We start from the raw sequence: 22,356 nt of genomic DNA on the forward strand, positions 1-22,356 counted from the left end.
CACACACACACACACACACACACACACGCAAACATACACACGCACGAGCACACACACAAACATCTGTGTGTATCTGGAGGCCAGCAGACAGTGTGCAGCAGTTGGTGGCAAATGCACTTGCCCACTCATCCATCTTGTCAGCCCACTAAGATATTTTATAATGGACTTGGTTCTAATTTAGGTCTCAAATACAACTATTGTAAGTTTTTACTAGTAGAGTTCATGGAATCATCAACTTGTAAAGTGCTTTTATGTGTGGAAACAGCCAGGAGATTATGGGAATGTTTTCTGATTCAGAAATGGCGTTTTGGAAAGACCTCTGACAAAACAGCTTGCTTGGGAAAGTTGACATCAAGATAGAGAAGTGTGTTGGTTACTTCTCTTATTTCTGTGGCCAAGTACCTGACAAGATGCAACCTAAGTGGGGAAGGGTGTGTTCTGTGTCACAGCTTGAAGCTATACAGAGTGTTGTGGCAGGGGAAAGCAAGGCATAGGCCGCTCCATGGTAAGAGATTTCCTTTAGTCACTACTGCATTTCAGCAGAACAAAGAGGGGTGGGAGAGAGAGAGAGAAAGAGAAAGGGGAGGAAGAAGAGAGGAAGGAAAGGGAGTTGAAGAGAGGAAGAGAAGAGGAGGGAAGGAGAAGAGAAGGAAGAGAAGAGAAGAGAGGATGGGAGAGGAGGGAAGGGGGAGGGAAGAAGGAGAAGGGAGAAGAGGGAAGAAGTGGTGCTATATGGCCCAGAGGCAGTGCTGGACATTTATACATCTTAAGCAACTTCCTTCCCTTGTCAAGGATCCACCTCCTAACAGTGCTTCAATAGCACTGAGAGTCCATAAGGAGAAAGTTGTTACCTCCTAGGTTAAAGAAGGAACTCTGGCTGCAGGTGGTAGAGCACACCTTTAACCGAGCACTTTAGAGGCAAAAGCCTGGGAATCTCTGTGAATTGGAGGTCAGCCTGGCCTACACTGTGAGTTCCAGGACAGCCAGGGCTACAGAGAGAAACCCTGTCTTGGAAAACAAAGCAAAACAAACACATGAGCCTATAGGTAACATTTCTTATTCAAATAAACATTAGGGATATGCCCCAGTATCTTTTTATTTATATCCACTGTCAGACTTTCCTTTGGGTTTAACCACATCAAAAAAAGATTTCTCCCAATTATGGCATTATGGTTTATTCTTTAACATAGCTTTGGAAAATAAAGCATTGAGAAAGTTTCTCTATTTTCACCTCTGAAACCAAAATATGAATTATGATATGAATTATGATTCATTGTTTTAGGTTTTGAGAACACATGATTTTATTTTTATCATAGTTATGATTGTCCCTTATATAACATTTCACAACTTCATTCCACTTTCTAAAACATCACACCCTCTCCACCATGAATAAGAAGTTTCTTTCTCTCTTCCTAGAAGAATTTGAGACTGTGTACTCTGGCATTCACTTTCATTTCCTGGGTTGTTTTCCCATCTACCAACCTGAGAGAGTGTTTTTCTGACAGGTAGGGGGAAGGAATGTATGTAAACTTATAGTTTCTGAGGATCTTGAGGGCAAGTAGAGACAAAATGTAAAAACAAAATATAGAGACAGGAGAATGATTTTTGATTGAAGGGACTGAAGACAGGTTGTTTGGACCACAGAATATTTTGGGAGACAGAACAGGGAAGGTACAGTATGAAAAGCCTGAGGATTATACTTTACAAAGTCATCTGAGAAAGGACCTCAGAAGGGAAAGTGGCAGTGTTTAAGACACAAACTGAGTACTCTATCTATCTATCTATCTATCTATCTATCTATCTGTCTGTCTGCCTATCTATATGTGTGTATATGTATATGTGTATATGTGTGCACATATATACATATACACACATATATGCTATATATGTGATATATACTATACACACATGCATACATATATATGAATATATATGTACACATACACATGTACATAAACATACATACAGTAGAGTGAGGAGCGTTACCACTGATGGATGGAAAGAACCAACTTTTAAAAGGTGTCCTCTGACCTCCATACATGGACTGTGGTACACATACATTTTCACTTCACACAGGATGAAGGATAATAATTTTTTTAAAAAGACAATGGGTACTTCTGAATTTGAACTGGATGCATTTTGCATTATGAGATTGCTGTGAGCTCACAGGGTCAAAGGGATGTCGAGGTTTGGGTGTAAGTTGCCCTCTACGAGCTCATAGGTTTAAACACCTGTTTCCCCTGCTGCTTCTATGTTGTAAAACTATCTATGAGATGAAACCCACTGGAGGAAGAGGGATAGGAAGAGGAGTAGCCTGGCCCCAGGTCCATGCTTGTCTGGTGGATACAATGCTATACCATTGGTATAACGAGCAGCTGCAGTACATTTGCAGTCTTACAACTGCCCACTGCCCTGCCTTTCCCACCACAGCTGACTACATCCCCCAAACTCTGAATTTAGATAGACACTGTTAAAAAGCAAAGCAAAGTAAGCAATTCCCTCCGCTGGCCCCAGTCCCTAGTATTTTTAAAGAAAAATTAACAGCAGCATTCAGTTGAAAGTCTCCATGCGGTTCTGAGGTCCTATAGAGATCAGCTGGATATTAAACCTAGGCAGCCCCTGTGAGCCGAGGGACCTTGGGCATATTGTTTAATCTGTGACTCTTGGCTGACTGGGCAATGCAGATACTGTGTGGCCCAATCCTTCTTTTGCATATCCGTGTCTTGGTGCATATCTATGTGTGGTGGTTATGAGCCCATGTTCATGCTCATGGTAGAGCTTAATCCATGTTAATTGTTATCTGTAGAGTGCTTTCACAGTTTTGAAGCACTCTCATGTACATTTGTTCATTTGAATACTTGGTGGAATTTCCATTCCTTCTCAGCGAGCAGAGAGCTTTAGGGATTTGAAACTCTGCTCACGGGCACTGCTCCCTTACCTTCCCCCTGCTATTTTGAGTGTTTATCACCATTCCATTCTTACCATCACCTATTTTCTGCTAAGACACAGAAAAAAAAATAGCACAGAAAAGTGTGAAGAAATTAAAATTTCTTTCTTCTGGTAAATGTTTGAACAGATACAGTCATCCTGATTTGAACATCACACAGAGTACACATGTACCAAAAACACCCGTGGCATTTCAGAAGTCATGTGCCAGTTAAAGAATATAAATAACATGCGGTCTGAGGGTGTGGCTTAGTGGGTAAAGTGCTTGCTGGGTTAGCACGAGGACCCAAGCTCAGATCCTCAATTCTCATATGAAAGCCAGGAGTAGGGCATGTATGCATGAACCCAGTGCTCAGTGGGAGGAGACACGGATTCTGGGGCATGCCGTCCATCCAGACAAGTCACATGATGAGTTCCAGGTTCAGTGAAAAACTCTGTCTTGAAAAGGCGGAAGACAGGCTGGGCGGTGGTGGCGCTCACCTTTAATCCCAGAACCTGGGAGGCAGAGGCAGGTGGATTTCTGAGTTCGAGGCCAGCCTGGGCTACAGAGTTCCAGGACAGCCAGGGCTACACAGAGAAACCCTGTCTCGAAAAACAAACAAACAAACAAACAAAAGGCGGAAGACAGTAAGACCTTTTACTTCCACAAGCACACTTGTGGGCAAATGCATGCATCAACTTGTACACACACACACACACACACACACACACACACACACACACACACTCCAGCCAGATAAATTACCATGTTAAAAATCATAAAAAACGAAAGGAGTTTCTGGCAATCAGAAACCAGCCAGATTCCTGACTGCATGATTAAGAAGCAGCAACTGTGGATGTGTATAAATGTGTGAGAGCAACATATGTGCACGTGTGTGGGGGCATGTAGTGGGTGGAGCCTTGAGGCTGATGCTGGAAAGCCTTCCTCCGTGCTTGCCTGTCTTGTTTATTGAGGCAGCCTCTTCTTGAACCCGTACCTTACTAGATGACAGGACCTGTCCAGCCAGCTAAGTCTTCATTAGGCAGCGTGCTCCAGGGATCCTGTCTCTGCAGTTTGAGTGCTGGAATTACAGGCGGCTGCTGTGCCTACTGGCTATTTTCATGGGCCCTGGGGATCAGAACTTAATCCTCTGCTGTACAACAAACACTTCACCTGCTGAACCATCTCCTCAAACCCAGAATAACTTGTTTAACCAATAGTATGTGGTTGAGCATTTTAACAAATACAAACTGAATCACTAATGCTTTCTACAGCTATTCCTTTTCAAAAGGGAATAAAAATGCAAGGAAATAAAAAAAAAAATCAAGTATTTCTTCCAAAACTCGGCCACTTGCTCCTTTAGAATGGTGGCACAGTTTTGAGTTATGTAATCTAAGATAAATATTGAAACCTGAGGATCTGAAAGAGACAGTAAACAAAGAATTGTGAAATTGGAATGGAAATTCTGTAACTTGAAGGGAAAGCTTAAAAATGGCTTGATATTAAAAAACAAAACAAAAAACAAAAAAACTTATCCCTGTGCCTCTGTGTCTCATCCTGTGACTGTGTCTGTTGGTGTTGGAGGTGTGACATGAAATACCTTTCCTTCCCTCCTCCCCTCAAGGCTGATCTTGTCCGGTGCTGGGGGTCAATCCGAGGGCTTTGCCAAGCACTCTACCATGGAGCTGGATTCCAAGCCTGGCAAATTCTTGTGGCTTTTTCTATCTCCTCTGTAGTGTATGTGGTTTGAATAGGCACGCGCACACACACACACGTGTGTGTGTGTGTGTGTGTGTGTGTGTGTGTGTACTTAAACTGGAGTGTGTGACGTCAGAAAGCAGTGGAGAGCAGGTGGCATCTACAGTCACAGTTTTATCTTTATAACCTTGGGAAGGGATCGGCAGGTGGGCGCCTGCAGACTTCTGCAGTGTGCCGCTGTTTCGTATTCCCATGAAGGAGAACTTAAGGGCTGTTCTCACCTAGTAAATCAGGTCCTTGTGTATAGTATTACTGAAATGTAAGCATGATTGTGTTGCAATTGTGGCCCACTTGTTAACTTGAACTGCATGAAAAACGTTAACCCAGGGCTTCTGTGTTTGCACAGGTATGTGTGCTTACTGGAGCAGCCAGCTTGGAAGTGTTTCCTTTAAGAGTGGTGATCAGCTGAGTGTGGGGGCAGCTAAGGGGCAAGTTTTCAGTACTTCAGTATAGTTAAAGCTGTAAGAATCTCTATAGTAAAACTAAGAGCACCAGTATCCCTAAGGTACTGGATACATGTATTCAAATTACTTTGTCTAAAACTTTGAGGACTGTTGCAAAACTCAGTCTTCTCTAAGAATTTAAACATTTTCCCCCCCTTTGGAGCAGGATCTCTCAAGTTACCTAGGTTAGCCTGAATCACTCCCTGTTTGTTGTTTTTGTCCTTTTGGTTTTGTTTTTGAGACAGGGTTTCTCTGTGTATCTCTGGCTGTCCTGAAAAACTCTCTCTGTAGACCAGACTGGCTTGGGACTCAGTGATCTGCTGTCTCTGCCTCTGGAGTGCTAGGATCAAAGGCATGAGCCATCACTGGCCTGAAACTCTATATAGCCTGGGCTAACCTAAGGGCTATCCTCCTGTCTCTGCCTCCTAAGGGCTGGGATTACTGGTGTGAGGTTAGTTTTAGCCTCTTGAGCAGTGAGATAATTGTAAACATTTAGGTTGTTTGAATCATCCTTCCATGGTTGAGGATGAAGCATCTCAGTTCATTTACACCTTGCTCAATTCAGTCTGAGTCAAGGGGTTTCCAAAAGAAAGGGGGAAAAAAGCAACTAAGATGACCAAAGCACACCCACCCACATATATATGCTATATATAACTCTCTCTCCTCTCTCTCTCTCTCTCTCTCTCTCTCTCTCTCTCTCTCTCTCTCTCTCTCTCTCTAACCTGTTGAAGAGTCTTAGAATTCCTGAATAAGCTATTGGTGGATCTAGCTGCTTCCTGAGTTCACAGCACCACCTTCAGGGAGGAGGCATGCTCACTGATCCTTATTGGATCAAGTAACTCAAGAACAGGTGGACTAAAGACAATGTTTTCATTGTCATAACAATGTCTGCTGTCTCTCAGCCTGGCTATGTTCATTTCAGGAGACCAATCTCTGAGCCTTTAGTTTTTAAAGGATAATATTGAAAACTGATTACAAAGGAAATGCATATGACCCCCAATTTGTTTTGGAACACTGTATTCTAAAAATCACACGGGGATCTATGTATTACCAAGAGATTTGACAGTCTTCCTACATTGTTTATTTTTATAAAAATATTTATGTATATGAGTACACTGTCACTGTCTTCAGACACATCACAAGAGGACTGCATTACAGATGGTTGTGAGCCACCATGTGGTTGCTGGGAATTGAACTCAGAACCTCTGAAAGAGCAGTCATCCACTGAGCCATCTCTCCAGCTCCCACTGTTTGTCCTTCTAACCAGGCTCACTAAGGACCTGTCCTATGGTTTTAGGTTAATAACAGAATTAAAAAGTTAAACTCTTCAGTTGGTGTCTGAACCCAGGGATGAACAGCAGAGGGGCAAGGATGGGCCACATTAACTAACCACTGGCACTTTAGGGGCCTGTGCAGTCCTGCAGCACCCCTGCCTCTACATAGATGCAACTTCTGATTACTTGACATGCAGATGACAGGGTCTGAGATGTGCTACAGGCATAGAGATAATACAAATTTGAGGACCTAAAAAAAAAGTTGTGGGCTATGTTAATAGTTTTATATCGATCACACATATGGATATATATACTATATGTGTGTGTGTGTATTAATTTCTTACTACAAAGCTGAAAATTATATTAATGCACCTCACACTTTCTCTTGTCTCCATGCCATCATATTACATATTAAAAGAGTAAAAAGATCAGGCTATAATCTTTCAAAAGGTCTTAAGTTTCCACAAAAGGTTATACAGAATTCAAAATAAAAACCAGGGAATGTTTTCTCAAGTATGACTTACTTCATTCATAATAACAAGAAAAATATAAGTGAAATTTTTTTTCATCCAAAATTATAAAGCATTATAGTCCATAGTCCAATTTTTTTTTAGAAAATACGTTATTGTGTATGATATTTGAGCATGATGTATATGTGTGTATATGATATGATGTACATGTGTATATGACACATGCACATGTCTATTGTGTGCACATGAGTGTATGATTTGTATATGAGTATGCATAATATACTTATGATGCATGTATGGTATGTGTGTATGATGTGTATGTGGGTATGCATGATGTGTATTTATGATGTGTTTATGATGTACATGTAACTGTATGTGGTGTGTGTATGATGTGTGAGTGTGTATGATGTGTGTATGCATGTATATGTGAGTGCTGGAACATACCACATGGACGTCAGGGGTTTCATTAGTTGGTTCTTTCCTTATACTGTGGATTCTGGTTGCCAGGCTTGCATGGCCAAGTGCTTTTACCCACTGAGTGAGCTCACCAGGCCAATTTTGTTAAGAGATACAATAGACTAAGTACTTCAGCCCTTGACTAATTTAATCTTTTTAGCATATGATTTTTGACACATTTTTTTGAGTTTTTCTCTTTCCTTTCCTTTCCTTTTCTTTTTTTCTTTTGTTTTTTTAAGACAAAGTTTTACTGTGTGGCCCTGGCTGTCCTGTAACTTACTGTGTAGATCAGGCTGACCTCAAACTCAAGAGATCCTCCTGCCTCTGCCTCCCGAGTGCTGGGATTAAGGTGTGTGCCACCACCACCTGGTTCTTACTGGGCTTTTTGATTCTGACATCATATATTATTTTTTAATGAAGTCAGTTGAATACTTTAAAAATTTGAAATACATCTAATTTTGCTCAATTTATAGCAGTATGTGATACTAGAGCCATATTTTATAAGTGCTCGTGTTTCGGTTAGGGTTTTATTGCAGTAAAGAGACACCATGACCAAGGCAACTCTTAAAAAGGACAACATTTAATTGGGTCTAGCTTATAGTTTCAGAGTCCAGTTCATTGTAATCATGGTGGGGAGCGTGGTAGTGTGCAGTCAGACATGGTGCTAGAGAAAGAGCTGAGAGCCCTACATCTTCATCTGAAGGCAGCCAGGAAAAGAATGACTTCCAGGCAGCTAGAAGGAGGGTCTCAGAGCCCACCCCAGAGTGACACACTTCCTCCAACAAGGCTACACCCACTCAAACAAAGCCACACCTCTTAATAGTGCCACTCCCTGGGCCAAGTATATTTAAACTACCAGAGTGTATTACAGAAAACAAATGTATATGAGCAGTATCTTTCTTTAGCAGGATAGATCAAACAAGCCAATAAAACAATTTTTTTTTTGCTTTACTTCAGTGTTTTCAGCTAAGTACAGTGATACATGACTGTAACCTTAGTACATGGGAGGCAGAGCCAGGAGGACCCTGGTAAGTTTGGGGACAGCTTAGTCTACAGAATGACTTCCAGGACAGCCAGGGCTACATAGTGAGACTCTGTCTCAAAAAAGCAAAACCAAAACCAAACAACAACAAAACAAAACAAAAAATCAAAAAGCAACAGTAAATACTACAAGGACAACAAGAAAAGTCCCCAAATGTCCACGTTATCTTTGTAAAGGCCTCCTCCTCGGCTCCTCAGAAGTGGTTCAGGGGAATACAACACAAACCCCTCACCGCTATGACAAGAAGAAACACCCCCATTTTGGTCAGCTGTAGAAACTGCCTCCATTATTATAAACCACCTGTAGGCATTCCCAATAGTTCTTTAATTTTTAAAAATTAAAATGATTCCCCCTTAAGTCTCTCCCATGTAGCCCCCACCTTGCTCCCTCCTGAAATTATACCCTCTTTTTCTTGTTACATATATAGATGGCTAAAAATGGAAATCCGGCCTATTTATTCTGTTTAGTGTTACTTGTATGAATGATTTACAGCCTGACCATTTGAAACTGGATAACAGTTAGGGAGCTCATCCCCGGGGAAGACTATTTCTCTTGCTTAGCATTTTTCAGTTTCCTGGAGCCTGTATGATTTTCCCCTTTGTTAGTATGTCTATTGGTGTTGGACTAGTTCAGCTCCTGTTTGGGCAGCCACACTGTTGAGGTATTGGGGGGAAAGCTTCTCTGTCATTTCTAGGTGACATGGTCCCAGCAGATTTCCTGTTCCGTGGTTTCTTAGGATCTTTCTACCCCTTCTTCAGCAATGTTTGGAGTTGTGTTGTGGGTGTGTGATCAGTTGTGGTTGGGTACTCAATGGCTACTTGTTCTCTGCATTTTAACAAGCTGTGGTTTTCTATAACACTTCATCTGTCACAAAAAGGAGTTTCTTTGGTGAGTTGAGAGAACTACGCATATGGGTGAGATTAGGATAAATATTTAGAATGCTGTTAGGAATGATACTGGTTTGGTAAAGTGGTGGCAGTAAATTCTCCTCTAAAACCCATGACATCACCAGCCAGGGTAGCTGGCTAGGTTTCCGGTACCAGGCATAAGTTTCTCCTGTTGAGTGGGCCTTACCCCCAATTAGGCAGCCGATGGTTACCATCAAGACATGAGTGCCACTATTGCACCCATAAGGTGCCATGCTAGTCATCTTTGAACCTCATATGCATTACAGCTGCATTCCCAATAGTTTTACATGATTTCTTAAAAGATTAAATTTGTGGGAGATTGGAAGAAAAGATGAAGGGGAAGAATAAATTAAAAAAAAAGACTAAAATGTCAGAGAGCAGTGGTAGCCTCTTTTGTATCTCAGAAAACATGAGTAGTATTATTCAACTCCTCATTTTAGCACGTGTGATTCATACCAGGCTCCTTGGTATGCACCCGACATGACACACAATCTCAGAGGATCAGAGCTGGGTGGGCCATTTAATTTCTTGAGATGAGCAAAAGGTTCAGGAAAAGCTTTCTTTTTTGGATATGGCCATAAAGACTCCATTATATGGCTCCAAGCTACCATGTCAGAAGTGAGACATTAATACTATTAGCTTTTCAGATGATTAAATGCACTATGATAATTTAGCAAATATGCCATAATAGGATGTGAAGATGTAAGCAGTGAAGGGGATACAAATCCATCCCTGCTTAAGTTTTAGTTGTCAGCTTGACACAATCTAGAATCCCTGGGAAAAGGCTCTCGGTGAGGGGTGGCCTGTGGGCAAGTCTGTGGGAGGACCTCTTAGTTACTTGGGGAAGACTCAGCCCAACACGGATGGCACCGTGCTCTGTGCTGAACATCCTGAACTGTGTAAAAGAGAAGTGAGCACGTTCATTTCTTCCTACTGGTGACAGTGGGCGGGATGCCACTGGCTGTTTGAAGTACCTGTCTTGGCTTCATCATAATGATGAATTGGAACCTGGAATTATATGGTAAAATAAACCTCTTTCCTCCAAATGGCTTTTTCATCACAGCAATAGAAATGCTTTGTTATTTTCTCTCTCTCTTAATTTGGACATTGGTGAACCAAAAGGACAGGACCATAGGTAGCACTGTACCTTTGGACCTCAGAGGGAAGGAACCCATTTCTGTGCACAGCTCTATGTAGAAGCTTTCTAAGTAATAGACAAAATATATGTGAAAATCTCTGAAATGTGTCCCATTTAAACTGGACAGCACACACTGACACATTATCAACTTGAAGCAAAGTCTCCACATGATGAAGGACAGGTCTCACCCGGGACAATGCTGGCAGGTGACTGCTCACTGCGGCCTATAAATGGTGGGCTTCTGAAGTGAGCGTGTATACCTGGCGCTTCCTAAAGACTGTAGTCCTGGCCCTGTGCTTCTAGTTGCCTGAAATTCATGAGCAGGGTATCATGTAATGGCAGACTGAGACAAAGCACACTGACACCATTTCAAATTCTAACAGCTGGGGGATAATTTGGTCAAAACTATTTTTTTTTTTAAATGAGACCTTAGGGCTGTTTCTCTCTGTATTATAGCTAAAGCAGGTTCCCATCTCTGTTAGTTGTGTAAGAGATGACTATGTCAAGGTCTGTTGAGTTAAATTTTCTTCTTTTAATTTGGGCATTGGTGGACCAAAAGAACAGGACCGTAAAAAGCACTGTCTTTGTACCACAGAGGGAACTCATTTCTGTGCACAGCTCTACACACATCTTGAAGCTTTCTAGTATAGTTATGAAAACAGGCCAAAGAAATAAGCCGTGTTTAGCAAAGTTAGGACAGACATTCCTCCAGCATTCTTCTTTGGCACATTCAGTTTATTCGTTAGCATTTACTGAGGAAGGAAATGCCACAAGACACTGCAGCAGCAGCAGCAGCAGAAGCAGCAGCAGCAGCAGCACAACTGACTGATGGTTGGAAGGCCCACCTAGCTCTGTCCCTTTCCCACCCACTGGATGGATATGCCACAGCTACTTGGCTTCTAGGCCATTTCTCACAACTGAATTGTAGCAAGCCATCTTTGGGTTTCTTTCTTTTCTGAAACAGAATTTCATATAGTCCAGGCTGGCCTTGAATTTGCTGCTGTGTAGTCGAGGGTGATCTTGAATCAACAATCCTCCTGCCTCTGAGGTCAAGATGCTTGGATTACAGATTTGCACCATCGAGCTCAATTCCAATCAGCCATTTTGAAGGCTGACTAGCCTGGGACAAAGAACGTCCTTGCGTCTGCCTGTTGTGAAAGCTGTGGTCACACCATGCTAAGGTACTCCCTCTTCTACTGCAACCCACAGTGGCGCAGGCATCTATTTGGGGCCCCACTCTGCCTCATCCCTGTAGGATTTGGGGGCCACATGACTTAAAGGATATACAATGGCTATGGCATTTGCTGTTTTGTCTCTGACCCATGAGTCTTGTGTCTCCTGCTGGCACACATGAAGCAGCCTTAGGCTAATTAAGTAAACTATAAGTGGGACACTATAGAATCTCAGAACCTCAAATTTGTATTTAAAATTCAGAAGTCCCTGGAAAACTTGGAAAAAGAAATGTACAAGAGCGAATAGTCATAATATAGGTAAGAAAAGCCAAGTATGCCTTTTCGAATTAGTCATCTTTCCACATAGTTTACCCAAACTGCCCCCAACTCTTTACCCCTGGACTTTGTGGAAATAAGCCTGAGATTAGGGCTTCAGGATCCAGATTGTCACCCAGAAATTCTGCTCCCTACATGTCAAGCTCTGAAAATTAATGCTGTACATGTTCTTGGTTCCAAGGGGGTCTTAATGTTCATGATCAGAACGTGTTAGAGGGTGACTCTCTGTGATTCCAGACCAAGCTTCTTAGTTGGGTCCTATTATGTTGCCAGTCACTCTAGTTTGCTATTTGTGGACTGTAACTGAAGAAAGTGCGCTAACTCTCTCAGGAGCCAGACTTGTGAGAGGAGAAACTAGATCTGTAAAGTCTGTCTGGCTTGGTCTTTTCATCATGGTTTCATTATATTTCTCCAGAACTATTCTCAACTCATAGCAGCTATGGGCTGATGGCACGAAGCAAGCTTGGATCTGGTGGACCAGACCCCATTTGCAACTGGAGATGTGTCAGTATCCTCAGTGGGGTCTTTATTTTTCCTGGTAAATCTTCTTGACATCAGCTTAAGACACCAACCAGAAGACTTCTTGGTGAGCAGAGATCTGGAACATCTTTAAATGTGTGTGGGCTCCCCAGTGACATCAACATTATCGTGCTTAACACAGCCAGATGGGTTCCTCTACCTTAGTATGTTTCTACTTAGAATTGGGCTGGAAGTTTAAAATTCACTTTATTGGCTACCCACTATGTGTTAGACATCTTCTGTACTTGGGTACCCACGATGTGTTAGACATCTGCTGTACTTGGGTGTTAAATATAAGGATGGTGACTTCTGCGCAAGTATATTATAAAGACATATTACTCAAGCTGGGTCATGATGACATACAACTTTAATTCCAGCACTTGGAAAGCAGAGGCAGATGAATCTCTGAATTCAAGGCCACCCTAGTCTACAGACTGAGTTCTGGGATGGCCAGGGATACACAGAGAAACCCTGTCTTGAAAAACAAACAAACGAAAACATATTACTCAAACATTTTTTTTTTGAATGAGACATCTAAACATTGTCACTGTATCCCAAAGAAATGTATACCTTTAGGGGTTTTATAACTTTTATTTTTTTAAAAGTTATTGTGGGGAGGGGAGTGGGGGAAGGTGTGTATATGAGTGTGTGAGTGTGTGTGTGTGTGTGTGTGTGTGTGTGTGTGTGTGTGTGTGTGAGAGAGAGAGAGAGAGAGAGAGAGAGAGAGAGAGAGAGAGAGATGGACAGAGGAAAAAGATAGTGTGCCTTGTATACCTGGGCTGGGCATACGGGGAGTTAAGGCTGACTACCCTGTCATGTTGTATGGTAACATCAGAATGGGGCACACAGGAGAAACAGACACAAGGCTCCGACACAATAAGAAAGATTGTTTATCCCTCTATTATGGCTTCTGCTACATTTGGCATGCTAATAGAAAATGATTTTTTTGTTTTGTTTTTTGGAACAGGTCTCCCAGTGTAGCCATGAACTATGTAGACCAGGCTGGCCTCAAACTCAGAGAGATCTGCCTGTGTCTGCCCCCTTAAATAGAAAGACATTTTCAAATCTAGAGCATTCTGGACCCAGCTTTTTTTGGGGGGGGGTGTAGGCAGGTGACAACATCATAAACCTGATTTTAACCATTATTTTTAATACAGTGTTGTATTCATTTTTAATATTTGCCTCACATCACCTTGGAACTGGGAGAACTATGGTATCAGGTAGTATTTTATGCATGAACCACTCTTAAAATATTTGTAAAGAAACATTCGGAGGAGTGAGCTCATTTTGTGTTTTACAATCTAGACAAACCAGGGAGCCTGGAGATACAACGGTGACCATGCAATCTTGAGCACATGGGTCCCACTCCTAGCACACAAATAAAAAGCAGAGATTGTTTTGTAATCCCAGCTTTGAAGGAGCCAGAGAAGCATTCCTGGAATTAACTAGCCTAACCAAAAAGATCAGAGCCCTAGGTCCCTGTGAGAGAACCTCCCCCAACCCCATCCCCATGTGTTCTTTCCCTCTAAAAGCCAGGGAAACCTGACTTTCCATCGTCTTTAGTTGGGGCTATAAAAGACCGGTCATACCCTTAGTTTTCAGGTAGTGACAGAAGAATGTGAGCGGCTTGCACATGGGGGTTGGGGGGTGGGGAAGCCATACACCGCACGTGGCAGGTTGTTTTTACAGATCATAGTCACTGCACGAAGCTTCGCAGGTTTAAAATTTAAGCTCAGCTGGTGGTTGCTGGAGCATTCTGAGCTGTGTCCTGGGGAGCACTGATACTCAGAAGAGGGGCTTGATTTCTTTCTCTTTCCTTGTCCTACAGTGAGGCTAGCCCCAGCCCTGCCTCATTAGCATGCCCACTGCACCCCGCCACGCGAGCGATCCAACGCCCCCCCTAGCTTAGCTCCCCCCGCCCCGCCTGAAGGGGCACGTGCCAAACAGATCGTTAAAAGCCAGCTCCAACCGTCCCTTTTGTCCAGTAGGCGCGGGCCAGGCTGGCGGGAGCTGGGGCGGGAGCGGCCGCGAGCCGAGCGGGAGGCGAGCCGGCGGGCGCGGGACCTGCTCGGCAGGAGGAACTGAGGCTGGGGTGGGCGGCGGTTCGAGTTGGGGCTGGGGTAACTAATTCTCTGGTTTTCATTTCTGGAAAAGTGGTTGGATACAGCAGAAGAGGCAAAAAGGATAATATAACGATACCTTATTTGATGTAGGGAGATGCATAGGACCCAAGTACACGTGCGCACTCGAGAGCGTGGAAAATGCTTTGGGGGGGAAAAGTCGGGCGAAGCTTTGTGGGAAGAGGTTGGGAGCTCGAGGGTTTATGTGGCGCGTCGTATATTTCTGAGACAGTTACGTTATGCGGAACCAAAGTATAATTATGTGGTTGAGAAAAGATGGGCATTTGGGAAGTTTGGGTGTCCCCTGGCTGCCACGTGGTAGGAAACAGACTCAGCCAGCAGATTTGAGGCACACAAGCAGCGTCTAAGTCAGATGCTGTCCTTGAGCCACATTTGCTAGAAATTACGATAAAACGTGCAAACATTTCTTTTTCTCACTAAAGAGTTGCACTATAGAGGTTTTTGTTGTTTCTAAATCAGAATGACCGAAATTTAGACGCTAGCTGTGGTGATAGGCTCTTTAATCCCAGTACTCCAGGCAGAGGAAGAAACAGAGGCAGAGGCAGAGGCAGAGGCAGAGGCAGAGGCAGAGGCAGAGGCAGAGGCAGGCTGATTGGTACCTTTGGGTTTGAGACTGGTACACATATGAGGGTTCCAGGCCAGTCAAACACTGGCAAAAGCTACTACCATCGCCACCACCCTAGTTTCAAATTTGTGAAAACAAAAGTGGTACAAAAATTCCATTATATACCTCCCCCAATTTCCCTAGATGTCAATAATTTATAGTCGTAGTAGGACGATCATAACCACATTGGTGTTACCTCTACTGCAGTATTTATTATTAGATGTTAGATTTCTACGTTTAATATTCCCCCCTCTGGTGTAGGAGTCCACCTAGAACCTCACAGCTCACACCGTAGTGTAGTTTTCTCTTAATGCATGACAACTGTTTTTTACTGGCTCTGTAGACTTGCAGTGTGCTCTATCATGAAATTTAGACTCTGCCTTTTAGGTAGGAATACTTCAGAATTGAAGTTACGCCACAGCAGATAATGCCGCACCAGTAGATCTTCTGGAAGTGATTTTAGACTATGTGACTTAAGTGTTGTCTGTCAGATTTTTTGAGTGAAATTGTGGGGTTTTCTTTTTTTTGGATTTAGTTATTGAGGGCACGTAATCCTCCTTATATGCACGATAAGCCAAGCACTCTGGATCCCTGAGTGTAGCAGCCATTACTGAGACACTTACTAAATGGTGAACTATTCCCATTTTTCTCTTGTAAATTTTAGTCTGAATATTCAGTTGTACATCATTATTGTTTTGCAGTGTGGTACTGGGGATTGAACCTAGGGTCTCCTGCATGCTGGGCTAACCTTCTATTAGACTATAATTTCCAGCCCCCAAATGCACAATACCATTTTAAAGAAAGGTACTTGGCTAATATTTCCCTGCTTCACACAAGAAGGAAAGGTGCACTTGGGAGCTGTGTATCTGGGACTGAGTGTCTAAAATTTGAAAATATGTGGTAGCTTGAGCAAATAATCCAGCGAGTCCTGATAGGACCCTACATTCTAAAAGTCCCAATTACTAGGACCTATGGGCTCCTTGTCTTTAAAACTACTTCCTTTTTCCTACAAAATGGGTAAATGTTATATATATATATATGTGTGTGTGTGTACATATATATACACATATATACATATACACACATATATACACACACATATATACATATACATACATATCGTACATACCTACACATGTATGTATATGCATATATACACACATACATACACAATAGAACAGATAATTGTTTGGGTTGAGATTTTCAAACCAGTCATTTAACAGCATACCTGATTCATGCAAACATAATTCACTTTGAGTCTTCATGTTTGCAGAAGGGATTTCCTGGGACTTGGAATGAGTACGCATTTGAACACACTGCAAAAAACCTAGCATTCTTGTGGGTAGGAAAGATATTCTAATACAAGCATTTCACATTTCGGTAAATCTTATTTGAAGGTGGGGTTACCAGCACACGTTCTCAACCTTTGTCATCGAAGACTGGGAGCTGGGTTGCTGCGAGGCTGGTATTGTTTCAAAAGCATTAGAGTGGATTTTCAGACTTATTAGGGTTTAAGTGGGTTGTTTGTTTAAATTATTGACTGGTTTGAATCTTCTACCCCCAACATACACAAAGCAACTCATTAGAGTTAAAATGCAATCTGCTGTCACTTTGGGATGAGGAGGTGGGAGCAGAGAAGCGGGCTGCTGGACCTTGTAGGTTTCTCAGACAGCTTAGCCTCCTGCCATATGGCACAGCTTGCTTTGGCAGCTCAGATGGGCAGGCAAGGCTGCGCGGCCCATCTGGCTCCCCGTCAGTCGTCTCTAGGCCCCTCCAGACCCACAAGCAGTTTCATCATCGATTCAGTCCGGGCCCTAGTCAGCTGTCTTACTGGCTTTTTACTCATTACGAGTTCCTTGGCTCTTTCCTCTCTCACAAACCTACTGTTTAGGAAGTAGCTCCCGAGATCCAGCAAGAGAACTTGGCCAGTTCCCAAAGTGGACAGTGCAGATAATTTATTAAATGGAAATGTCAATGCTTCCCCTTCTCGGCAGCCTAGACATCCCTCTACGTTTTTTTCTTTTCTTTTTTTCTTTTTTTTTTTTTTTTGAGTTTGAGTTTGAGTTTGAGTTTGAGGATAGAGGAGTTAATGGGCTCATTGGGAAACACGTTTAGGTTCAGGCATTTCCACAAGCGGTTATTACTAAGCTGTAAACAAACAGAAGGGTGAGAATTACTGTACACGATCAAATTTGTTGGCCAGAGTGGGGTTGAAGAAAGGGAGAGGGGAACGAAAAAAGGGATTAGAGTCCGTTAGGACGAAACGATTTTGCTTTTGAAAACAACAGTGAACTCCAAAACCCCGCTTCTCTGCCCGCCGACTCCGCACCGCCTGCGGCGGTGACCGCGCTGCGCAGGCAAGGGGCTCGGACCCGCCACTGCTCGCGGCAAAGCTTGGCGCTGCGGCGCGCGCCGCTTGGGAGGGCGGGACCCGAGAGAGCACCCCCGACACCCCGCGCCGGGGAAGCCTTTCTATACGTCATCAAGGCGCTGGCCTTTGGCGGGGCGGACTGAAGGAGGTTCCCGCTTTGATTGCCGCCCCGCGGGCTTTTTAAAGGGTTCCCTGGGGAATACAATCCGGGAGCTGTGGGAGGAGGAGCAAGGGTCTCGGGATAGGAGAAGTTTGATGGGTTTAGAGGGACGAGACTCTAGCGGTTAGGGAAGTCGTGCTTAGCCCCTGAGGGAAGAGGCCAGACGCCCGGGAACCGCGCACTCGCTAGGAGATGGAGTGGAAACTGCAGCGCACCGCCCGGAGGAGAATCCGGACCGAAAAAGAGATGTTGTGGGTGAGTACCACCATCCTTTTCTTTCTTGACCCAACCCTTCCAAGGGGCTTTTTGCGGAAGGTACAGTTCGTTAATACCCGCTTAGGACCAAGAAATGCCACGAGATTCTACTGCCTAGTTTAAATTTTGAACGATGTGAAATTTAGATTCTGTAGATGTCTGGTTGCTTTAGAAAGAATGAGTGAATGTGGTTCAACCAGCTCAGGATTCCAAAAAAATTTCCACACTCTCCGTTATGATTTTCCCAAAGAGTTTTCTCTCTTCTTACGTTAATCTATTTCCAAAGGAGAATATCATGCGGGTGCTCGCCAATGGCATGAAGCAGCAGCGAAGTCAAGGTTTCCCCAAGGTGAGTTTTCGGGGCTTGCCCTTCTGTCTTCACTCTGATCTCAAGCAAACTAATTCTTGCTAAAGAAACATTTGCAGGAATTATGGGAGAATACGAGAATTAAAAGCCTTTAACTACAGAATCTAAAGACTTAAGAAACGGATTCTCACAATTGATGATAGCCACTTACACCTGGTTGGCGGCCGCTTGGTAGTTTCCGACTCCACAGAGAATGAAGCGTGGGTGTGTCAGGCAGGCAGTGCATTGCTAGCTGGCTGTTAGAACTGTATCCCAACAGTTGCTAGCTGCACTACCCTCTGCTGCACTCAGAAGCATGCAAAGACGTGGAAATAGTGCCATCTGGTGGTTAAAGAGGTGTACTCAAGGCAGCTACTAAAAGCAGATCCAATATAGTATTTCTGCTCCTTAAAGCTCTAACCGAAAGCTTGTAGTTCTTTTTAAAAGAGTGCTCTTTTGAAACTTGTTTTTATTATCTTGTGTATATTTACCTACATCTATATCTGTGCATCACGTGCGTGCGTGGTGCCCGCGGAGTTCAGAAGAGGGCTTCTGAATCCCTGGAACTGGAGTTTTAGGCTTTTGGGGGCTGCCCTGTTGGTGTTGAGAATCTAATCTGGGTTCTCTGGAAGAGCAGCCAGTGCTCTTAACCACTGAGCCATCTCTCCAGCCCCTGTACTTTCTTTAATGGATAAAAAGTTAAATGCTCATATGACTCACATCTCTTATTATCACTTCTCTTTACACCAAATAGCTCACATTCTTTTAAATTTAGATTATTCAAATCTCACCATTTGAATATTTTTCTAGATAGCTTGTATATTTTTCTATATTCAAGCAGTGACACTCAAAATCAAATATACAGCTGGACTTTGAAAATGCAGTGACTAGGCAGGGTGGTGGCAGCGGCGCACGCCTTTAATCCCAGCACTTGGGAGGCAGAGGCAGGGGCAGGTGGATTTCTGAGGCCAGCCTGGACTACAGAGTGAGTTCCAGGATAGCCAGGGCTACACAGAGAACCCTGTCTCGAAAAACAAACCAAAAAAAAAAAATTGAAAAAGAAAAAAGAAAATGCAGTGACTAATGTCACCTATAGAAAAATAACATTTAAAAGGCTTTCATTTTAATACTGATCTATCTATCATGCATGTTTCTCTAGTTTTGTCCCCTGCCCAAATTATTTCTACTGTGGTAACATCTTTAGTTAAACATTAAATTTGGAAAACCCAAGTATAAGAATACAGAGTTCTTAGTCAAGCACTTAATCTCAGCATTTGGGAGGCAGAGGCAGAGGCAAAGGCAGGCAGATCTCCCAGTTCTAGGCCAGCCTGGTCTACACAGCAGTTCCAGGTCATCCAGGGCTACACAAAGAAACTCTGTCTGGAAAAAAATTAACCAACCAGCCCCCCACCCTCAAGAAAAAAGCCCAAAACACCAAAAAAAAAAAAAAACAAATTTAAAGTTCTTAAAAGTTTTTTTTTTTTAAACCATGGGTATAGCTTGGAAATATAAACTTTTGTTTCTTATAGTTTAGGAGAAATGAAACAAGGTTTCTCTATAAATCCTCTTCAGTTATTCAGTTACTAAGATTAGAGTTCTGGGGTTGGCAAGAAGGTTCAGCTGGTAAAGGCACTGTTAATCCTATCCTGGGAATTCTCATGGTGGTCTGATCCCCAGAATTCACATGACAGAGGGAGAGACCTGACTCCCTAAAATTTCCTTTGCTCTCTGTATCCATGCCACCACACTCCAGCAGTTCTGCAGCAATATTTTTATGTTACAAACTTAGCCTCAGCGACTCCATCCATGGACTGTGAAAATCAGCACTTGCCAGACTCAGGTAGGCAGTGTGTTGTTAGCTGGCTGCGTTGGGTCAAGTTAGCAGCCACAGCGACCCTGCCACTTGCTTCTGGATGGGTTCTTCTTGTTAAGGAAGGGCGCTGTCTTAGCTGTGTGTGATGGGTTGGCAGTGTATTGTTAGCTGGTTGAACATGTGAGAGGCACCAGCTAACATGCAACTGCTCTCCTACTGCACATACAATCAACATCAGCTTGCTATTACATTGATAACTCATGCAAGTGTTTTGCCATGAAGAGGGAAACTATGGTAACAGCTATTAATGGCTCTGGTGACACAAGGACAGATTTATAATAACAAAAGTACTAACTATTGTTACTTTAAAAACTCAAGTAATGTTTTTGGAGCCCTTAAGCTATGTTTTTTTGTTTGTTTTGTTTTTTGTTTTTTGTTTTTGTTTTTTGTTTTTTGTTTTTTCGAGACAGGGTTTCTCTGTGTAGCCCTGGCTGTCCTGCAACTCACTCTGTAGACCAGGCTGTCCTCGAACTCAGAAATCTGCCTGCCTCTGCCTCCCAAGTGCTGGGATTAAAGGCATGTGCCACCATTGCCTGGCATGTATTTATTTTTTGAACATAAGATTTAGAATATAATGGAAAGCCTCATGTATTTGCCCAAGTTTTCAACTAATTTTTTTTTATTCTTCTGGGGGATACCAGTTTCATAATACAGCAGTAGAATAGGTCTCTGACCTTAATGTGTTCATCAAGTGAAGGAGAATTTGTGTTAATTTTCAAAATGACCGACAGATTAAAACATTTTCACTCAAAAGTATTTAGAAAATTTGGGATATTTTGGGGATGGGCTGACTTGTTTGGGGAGACTTAACTCAGTTCTCCTATTTTGTGTAAAATACTGCAAGCAGTTTTTTACAATAATTGGAAGAGCATGAGATCTAGTTTATGAAGAGAGAAGAGCTGACAACAAATATTAAAGTACTTCTTATTCTTTGGGAGGCTGTTTGACTCCTGGAACAGAGTCAGAGAGTTACATGGTGACTTCAGGTGGACAGCTGCAGATAATCACTAGACCTCACTTTGCTGTACTGACCTACTAGAGACATATAAAAGTAACATAGAACTATAATCTTGTTTGTTTGTTTTAAATGCTTGTCTGCTGCCTTTTAAAAAAATGATTTATTTTATGTATGTGAGTACACACATATGTCAGACACACCAGAAGAGGACAACAGATTCCATTACAGATGCTCATGAGCCACCATGTGGTTGCTGGGATTTGAACTCAGGACCTCTGGAAGAGCAGTCCGTGCTCTTAATTGCTGAGCCATCTCTCCAGCCCCATACTGTACTCTAAGTTATCGGGCCAAATTTTCCTGGTGAAATAAATTTGCATTAACTATTTAAATTTATTTCTTGGACATAGGTTAAACAGATACTATTAACTAATTTCTATGTATTTTACTATTTTTAAACCTCATCTTTTGTTGTTGACCAGTATTATTCTATCATTAGGGTCTTTGTATTTAAGACAGCTAAGTAAATATTGTTTTTATTTTTTGTATTGTTTTTTAGAATTTTTATTTATTCCTTGAGAATTTCACACATGCATACAATGAATTTTGGTCATATTCAACCCAAACTTCCCACCCTGGACCCTTCCCCAATATCTCCCCTCGGCTTCTATGGCTTCTTTTTAAAAATAACACACTGAGCCAATTAGAGCTGTGTGCATTCACACTAGTGTGGGACCATCCATCTTGAGCATGAGCAATCCACTACAGCTACTGCCCTGGAAGAAAAATGACCTCATTTTCTCATTTGTCGTCATTAGCCAGTGGCTCCTCTGCTAGGGTGGAGCCTCCTGGCCCCTCCCCCATCCACGCTGGGCACAGGTCTGTTTATCTGTTGTTAGTTCGTGTGTCACAGGCTCAGACGACAGTGTTTCAGTGCTTCCTTATTCTCTCTGGCTTACACACTTTCTGCCCCCTTTTCTATGGTGTTCCCCAACCTTTGTGGGGTTGATATAAATCAGACACATCGGCAGTCATTTATTTTCGGTACCTTGATTTATCATGTTTTCATCTTTTTTTTAAGGTTAAATTTTAGCATTTTTTTCTTTAGTTAACGACTTGTCAATAAAAATAAAATCTACTAAACTTAGAAGGCTTTTCTTTGCGTTTTAATTGAAAAGCAAGGCATAAAACACCAAAATTTGCAATTGA

The 22,356-nt window shown here is 42.6% G+C and overlaps 1 protein-coding gene across 8 annotated transcripts in view; it reads left to right on the plus strand.

Moving 5' to 3' along the window:
* Positions 1 to 14,435: 14,435 nt before the first annotated feature.
* The window catches only part of Cdc20b (cell division cycle 20B), a 66,557-nt gene continuing 58,636 nt past the window's right edge, over positions 14,436 to 22,356 (plus strand). For 7 of the 8 annotated variants that reach the window (XM_031360071.1, XM_031360068.1, XM_031360066.1 and 4 more), the window contains exons 1-2: positions 14,436 to 17,973; positions 18,260 to 18,322. In XM_031360071.1, the coding sequence (XP_031215931.1) occupies positions 17,911 to 17,973; positions 18,260 to 18,322 (126 nt within the window). In that variant the 5' untranslated portion in view covers positions 14,436 to 17,910. The remainder of the gene's footprint in view (positions 17,974 to 18,259; positions 18,323 to 22,356) is intronic. The other variant, XM_031360067.1, reaches the window with a different exon arrangement.

This window comes from Mastomys coucha, unplaced genomic scaffold (assembly GCF_008632895.1).
Source record: "Mastomys coucha isolate ucsf_1 unplaced genomic scaffold, UCSF_Mcou_1 pScaffold8, whole genome shotgun sequence".
In the NCBI taxonomy this organism is placed as follows: Eukaryota; Metazoa; Chordata; class Mammalia; order Rodentia; family Muridae; genus Mastomys; species Mastomys coucha.